The sequence below is a fragment of the Protopterus annectens genome, chromosome 1.part0 (assembly GCF_019279795.1).
Source record: "Protopterus annectens isolate FY-2018-M chromosome 1.part0, PAN1.0, whole genome shotgun sequence".
NCBI lineage: Eukaryota > Metazoa > Chordata > Ceratodontiformes > Protopteridae > Protopterus > Protopterus annectens.
Genome location: NC_056725.1, coordinates 372512671 through 372519747, shown reverse-complemented (window position 1 = coordinate 372519747; position 7077 = coordinate 372512671). Strand labels below are relative to the sequence as shown.

The following is a 7077-nucleotide window of genomic DNA, read 5'->3' as shown; positions in this document are numbered from 1 at the left end:
GGAGGTCTGAACACCTCTTCTCCTCCTCCACTGTGTACCTAAGGTAGTTGTCCAGCATCATCCTCCCCCACCTCACCCTTCAGTCTCCAACACATAACTGATGAGATCGTAAAAAGCTATGGCAGCCCCCTAAACATGCGACATTTCAAAAGTTCCCCTCTCGATTTACACAGATGGTGCAGAGTGTTTGGGAATACACTTTCGATGTGTATGAAAGGTGCTTCTCACACTTTATACCTATTGTGCTTTGGATGCTGCTGATGTCAGTGGAGTGTGTATGGTGCAAATTCCAGCTGCGAGGGTATCTTAATTATGAGTTTTACAGTGAGTACTGCAATTGTAAACGCCGAAAGAAATGTTGAATTAACTTGCCTGCCGTGATTTATCCTGTTGCTGCCTTTATTTTACCTCTTTTTCAACCGAATCCCTCCTATTGACAGAGCATGCATCCAGCTGCCGGCTTTTCTTGTTTTGTACTTTCCCCTACCCAGGAATGTATGTTTTTCATGAAATGTAAGTTATGTATGCTGATCTACTGCAATTTTGATTTGTTCTGTTGTGACAGTTCTGTTTTCTTTTGCAATCGGCACCTCCCCTTTCCTGTTCTGGTGGCAGGTAGCCAAGCTAGCAGCCCTTGTTAGCTGTTGTCACGGTACACTGTGCGGTTTCCCTAGGTGTTAACTCTATATTTTTGTAAATCTATTTCCATGCCACGCAGCATTCATATCTTTTTCCTGTATCCTTCCTGTTTCCGCTCTGGTGTGCGCCACTTTGCATTGCCGTCAAGTAACCGAGTTTACAGCACGTTTTCATCCACGTGCTCACATGCTTAATATTTGAAGTTACCTCAAGGTGCTTCTCAGCTTCGCCGAAAGCTGCACCGTGGCTACTTCCAACACTCCCCTTATCCTGCAGCTTTTGGCAGCAACAGGCAAAACCGGGTTAGCAATGCTCCAGTGCGTGCTTACAGCAATGGCGACGCACCTTTTACCTCTCTTGATGTCATTTTTATCTCAAGGGCTCACCCTCAGTGTTATAACAGCTATGCTGTTTTGCGCACGTCACTTACACCAGCCGGAAACGTAAATCTGCAATTTGATATTACTCTTCTCATTTCGCACATGGCATTGCCTTACTAATTCCTAGCTACTGCGCATAACACTGTCACTGCTTGCCTTAGCAACCCTTGCGCTACCACATGAGTTTGATGTAGCATGCCTGCCATTGACTATTATGGGGAAATGCGATTGATATGTGTTTCATTGCAGTTTTATTCCATATTTTTGTATATTCCTTGCAATCCCCTTTGCGCACCGATGTCTTGCGCTTTAACTTCGTGTTAGTGTGGGCATAATATTAAATGTTCTTTTTCATATTTTGTGCATGTTGTTTTATGCCAATGGCTATATATTTAGCCATTGGCATATATTAACCGTATAATACATGAGTGTGGTCTGCTGTCATGGCTCCAGTTTTATGTTTGAAAAATGTAAACCGTTTTTTTTCGGTTTACATTTCTGCATCTTCCCACTATGCCTAAAAATTAATTTTTACTGAATCGCTATATACCTTCATTTGCATGTTACACTGCTGCACATGGGGTGATTAGCATACAGGCGCCGGGAGCTGTGCGGGCGTGGCGTACGCAGGTAGTGCACATGGAAACAGCTCGTACCTGAATCCCAGAGCGGCCATATTTGGTGTTAGATCGCCGACGCTACGCCTGCACCTGGCACAAGCTTTATGAATCCCAGGGCATATTTTCCTCAATGGCTTCCCGTACTTTAATTATATACATTCTGCCATGTGTTAGCGTAGCCATATTCAATACCAAATGACTAAATGTATCTTTTGTATCAATGTTATACATTGGATCCATAGAATCTTCTCTGGCCTCTGTTTACAGTGTCAGAACAGATTTTATACTAAAATTATGTACCTTTTGTTAAGACAACCATTATGGATCTATAATTTTCTCTCCCCAAGCATACTGTCAACTTTAGCTAAAAGAAAAAAAATCCATATGTTTGCAACTATATCTTCTGCTACTATATGTTATTCTACTATTTTATGTCACATCCTATTACTTATATATTTGTATTTATCTGTATAACTGACATTAATTATGTTATGTGTTCTGTATAAATGTGTATGAAAATTATGTTATGCTACTATATGCTATGTCACACCTATTGTGTTTTTACTTTGTATTTCTCTCTATAACTGTGGAACTTATCTCCCCAGGTCTCCGCTGAAAACGGGCCATTGGCGCTGTTGTACCATCCCAGTAAACAAATGTATTTGTATAAACCACATATAATTCATGTGCTTAATTTATAATCTTTTCATATTATATTATATTATATTATATTTCAAGAGCTCTTCTCCCCAAGGCTTTACTGAAAACAGATTCATCCCAGATGGACTATGCCAGTCAATAAATAAAATTAAAAATAAAACAAAGCTATTACATTGGGTAGGGATTGTTGTTTTATCGATTCATCAATTAGCAATGGCAATGAAACTGATAAAATGTTGGACTTCAGAGCATGGAGGGAACATGTTTCCTGTGTTTTGTCTTTTATGTTTTGACATCTGCTGATCAGCAGAAGGGCAGTACTGAATAGTAAGAAAACAGGCTGGAGAAGTGGCTGTGCTAGTAAGTATCTTCCGTTGCCATGTTCAGTCTTCTGTTTTCTTTGGTTTTTTTGCAGACTCTTGTGGAAACTGTGTCATGTGGTGGAAATCTTCTCATGAATGTTGGGCCTACTCATGATGGCAGAATTATACCCATATTTCAGGAACGTCTAAGACAGATGGGTCAGTGGTTGAAAGTCAATGGAGAAGGGATATATAGGTCTAAGCCTTGGAGAGCACAGAATGATTCTATTACACCTGCAGTATGGTAAGGTTCATAAAAGTAGTAGGCAGCATTTCATGACTGTGTACAATAACTTTGTATTTGTCCATTGATTTTATTCTAACAACATAATAGAATTAAGATTAGTAGGATTATGACTTTTGCTGCAGTCACTAGTGTATTAACGTACCTCCTTTTCTTTACTCCTATTCACTTAGTTTTCATTTACAAAATATCTTATTTCATTGACCAGTATAACCAAAGATACACAGAATGACTTGACTTTTTCAAAAATGTCCGACAGGATCAACCAAATAAAATGTTGATATGTACCTGTCTGAGATAAATCTGCTTTGGTGTATCAATTAAAACAATACTGAACCAAAATAGGAAATGCAACAGAAAAAAAAGAATAATAAAATTACTTTAAATGATCTGGCAGCAGTAATTTTGGAATTCAGAATAAGCTTTTATACAACCAAACTGTGAATTTGACTGAAATTGCTGATTGCCACACTAGTTTAATACAGGAAGTGATAGAAGTGGCCAAGAAAACCGATTGTATACTTATTGAACAGGAAAGGCTAAGAGCATTTTTTCAGTACACACACTCCCTTAAAAGTAATTTTAGATGTTTTTAAAATCTTTCTACAGACAATAATGTTTGGAGTTTTTGAGTGTGTGAGCATTACATATGTAGGCGGAGCAGTGGTGCAGCAGTTAGCATTGTCACCTCACAGCAAGAGGTTCTCTGGTTTGATTCTTGGCTGGAGTTCCTTCTGTGCTGAGTCTGCAAGTCCTCCCTGCATTTGTGTGGGTTTCCTCCGGGTGCTCTGGTTTCCTCCCACATTCCAAAGATATGCATCTGGAAAGTTTCTCCCTGGTTCTGTGCTGAAAATGGGCTCTGTCCTAGTCGGACTTTCCCAGTAAACAGAATAATAAATAAATATTAGTTAGCTTGCCAGGTAGTGCTGCTGTCTCTACCCCCATTCCAAGGAATCAGGATTGCCTTGGGATTTTTCTACAGTGGGCAGTAACATAGAAGGGGATCTCCATGGGAGGCCAGGACATGTGGAAAACTGATGGTTCCCACAAAGCTGTGTCAGTCTCCACATCCACAAAAGACAATACAGGCAGAGCACCTATCTACAGTGGTCCTTAATGTTACAGATGATCTACCATCATGAGGACAGTGGAAGAAGCAGCAAAGCAGACCAATAATTTACCAGTCAAATACATGAACTGAGTAGCAGATATTCCCATTTTAGGTGCTGCCAGTGCCCTGTCAGTAGTATGAGCAAATGCAGGAAGGAGCATAAGCACATAGTTACTTGAAAATGAGGTATCATATGTGAATCAGATGACTTATTTAAGAGGAATAGGGTGTGCTCCAACCAGCAGTGATACCAATCCCATTCTGTCCTTGTTTCTTGAGCTTCCCCCTGTTTCATCATCATCATCATCCCATTCCACTTTGAATTATAGGTTTCTGTTTGTGTTATATATAGGAGCCTTAACTGTGTAGCTCAGAAATATCCCCTCAGATCATGTAATCCCAAACCGCCTTGCTTTATTGGAAAAATCAACTTATCCTACTTGACTCTTGCCATCTTCCCCTCCCAGATAAAATCCTTCAGCTCTTTATTAATTGCTATCTACAACTTCTCTGGTCAATAAAAATATGCCTAACCTGTTTATAAAACTAAAGGGAGAAAAACATTTAACTGCTTATGTCTTGCTATCCATATCCATGTAACAGAACTTCTAATTTCTCAGTTTTTGTAATATCATTTGTTTAGTCTCTTCCCACACATCCTTAACTGCCATACCAGAATCCTTTTTAATCCATACTCCTAAGTATTTCATTTTATTATGTCCTAATAAATATGGATATTGCTTAACCATTTCATGTGTGGATACATAATTTTCATCTATTGCCTTTGTTTTAGCTTCATTAATTTTGTATCCCAAAAAGATATGAAACTGCTGTAAAATATTCCACATCACTGAAGTGTTCTTTTCTGTTTTATCAGCTATAAAGTAATATCATCTGCAAACAGATTCAGAGTTTCTTGACTACCATACCGATTATATCCTTGAATTTCTGAGTCCCTTATTTCTTTGCCATTGGTTTTAAATGTAATGCAGACATCAAAGGGGAAAGAAAACACTCCTGCCTGGTTCCTCTGCTCAAACAGAAATTATCATAGAGGAACCCACCCACTTTACTTTTCACCTCTGATCCCTCATATATCCTCCCAGTTAACCTTATAATTCTACCAGAGAATGCAAATGCTTGCACGCCCTGCTCATAAACTCCCAGCGTACTCTGTCAGATACATTCTCTGCATTAAGACCCACCAGCAACAGTTCTTAGCTTCTGCTTCCCTCTGGATCATCAACCTTCTGTTAATGTTGCAAGTGTTTGCCTCCCCTCCACAAAAAGCACCTCGATCCACATCTGTCAATTTTGGCATCACCTTTGCCATTCTTTTAGCCATTATAGATCCAAACACTTTATAATCATGGTTCTGGATTTAAATGTATAGGTCTTTACCCGTTTTAGATATTAAAAGCACAACTGCTTTCTTCTAGGATGTTGGTAATTCTCCTTCTCTTAAAATACTGTTAAAACCTCCAGATCTTTATCAGTTTTTTCCCTTTTAGCTTCCAAACTTCCACAGGAATACCATCTATTCCTGGGGGCTTTCTGTGGGTTGGTTATACATCACCATTTTCATCTCATCTCCTCTTATCCTGTTAATAATTGAGTCTCATCTACCTGTAATATCGGCATATTTATTTCTTCCATAAACAATTCCATTTGTACATTTTTCTTGATTTCCATATTTCTCTGCTTTATACAGACTTTAATAAAATTTCAAATTATTTGTAGTACCTCTACAGGAATCTCTTGTTGTCTTCCTTGTTAAAGGCTCCAAAACTTGGTGACAACCCTTTCTGCTTTCTGTTGCCTGAGTTGTGCTAAAAGTTTTTGTGCTCTGAAGTTATTATCCAAAAAAAAAAAAAAAAAAACAGTTGCTTAACAGCACCCTTTCTAAACTCATGCCATCCAGATGTCAAGTTGGGTATCGACTTTAATTTACGTAAAGTACAGAACATTTTGGATAATCAAAGCCACTGTACTTCATTAGAGGAATAGCTATTTATTTATATTATTGTTTGCCTAACAGAGCACCACCTGTGAGGATGGGTATTCCACTTATAAAATATTACTGACATATTTTCTTGCTAGGATATAAGACTCACATGTTGCTGTACATACATGGAAAATAGTAGCTTATACACTAGTACAGGTAGTGAGACATTGTGGGTACCATATCTAATGATGTCATGTCAATTGTTTTCAGTTTAAAGAAAGATTTTCACAGGGCAGTACTTATCAGTTAAATTAATTGCTATAATAGCACACTATTTGCATCAAACACTGTAAAATCTGATATAGTATATGGTAAGGAGATTACTCCCATTGCTAAGGGTAGGTTATATACATTTGCTATAGAAAGCGAGACAACACACTTTCAGTAAATATTTTCCAGAAGTGAAGTATGCAACAATGGATCATGAACTTTCAAGGTGTGGTTTAAGAACTTTTTGGATAATACAATCTAAAGTATTTCTCCAAAATGATTAGTGATGTTGGATTGGTGCAAACATTGCATGATCACTTGACACCTTGTTGCAGTCTGAACAGAGCTTAATCAAGTATTGCTAATTTCTGATCTGCCTGTGTGCCCAGAATGAAAAAAAATATCTCCTGAGAGTATAGAAATTAATATAAACATATCGCCTTTTTTTTTTCATTTTCCTTGCTTCTACTCTAGAGGGTTCCTAATCTTCATAATTACCTCTTAAAGTAATCAGCAAACTGCACTGTTTGATCCTGCAATGAGTGTAGAAAACAGCTGGTGCATGGTGTCTTGTCACTTTACCAGAAGTATAGTTACCTCTCTAGTTTGTTACATTAGTAGTGTTAACACTTGTTACGTAGCCCAAGCCCATGTGATGGAACTGGTTTGCTAAGATTTCATATTAGGGGAATACTTGGCTTCTAGTAGTCTATCCTGGGCTCATCCCATACACCCAACCCAAGTTCAATATGAGACTCTAAGTCCTGCAGATTCTGTCCTGATTGTCATAGCTGCTGTAAGACTGCAGAAGAGAACTCTTGGCAGGAGGGCTACTGGATCTAACAG

The 7077-nt window shown here is 38.4% G+C and overlaps 1 protein-coding gene across 1 annotated transcript in view; it reads left to right on the top strand.

The window, feature by feature from the left end:
* Positions 1–7077, top strand: part of FUCA2 (alpha-L-fucosidase 2) — a 179934-nt gene that overhangs the window by 61846 nt on the left and 111011 nt on the right. Inside the window, exon 5 of the mRNA XM_044081636.1 lies at positions 2715–2905. Within this exon, the coding sequence (XP_043937571.1) occupies positions 2715–2905 (191 nt within the window). The remainder of the gene's footprint in view (positions 1–2714; positions 2906–7077) is intronic.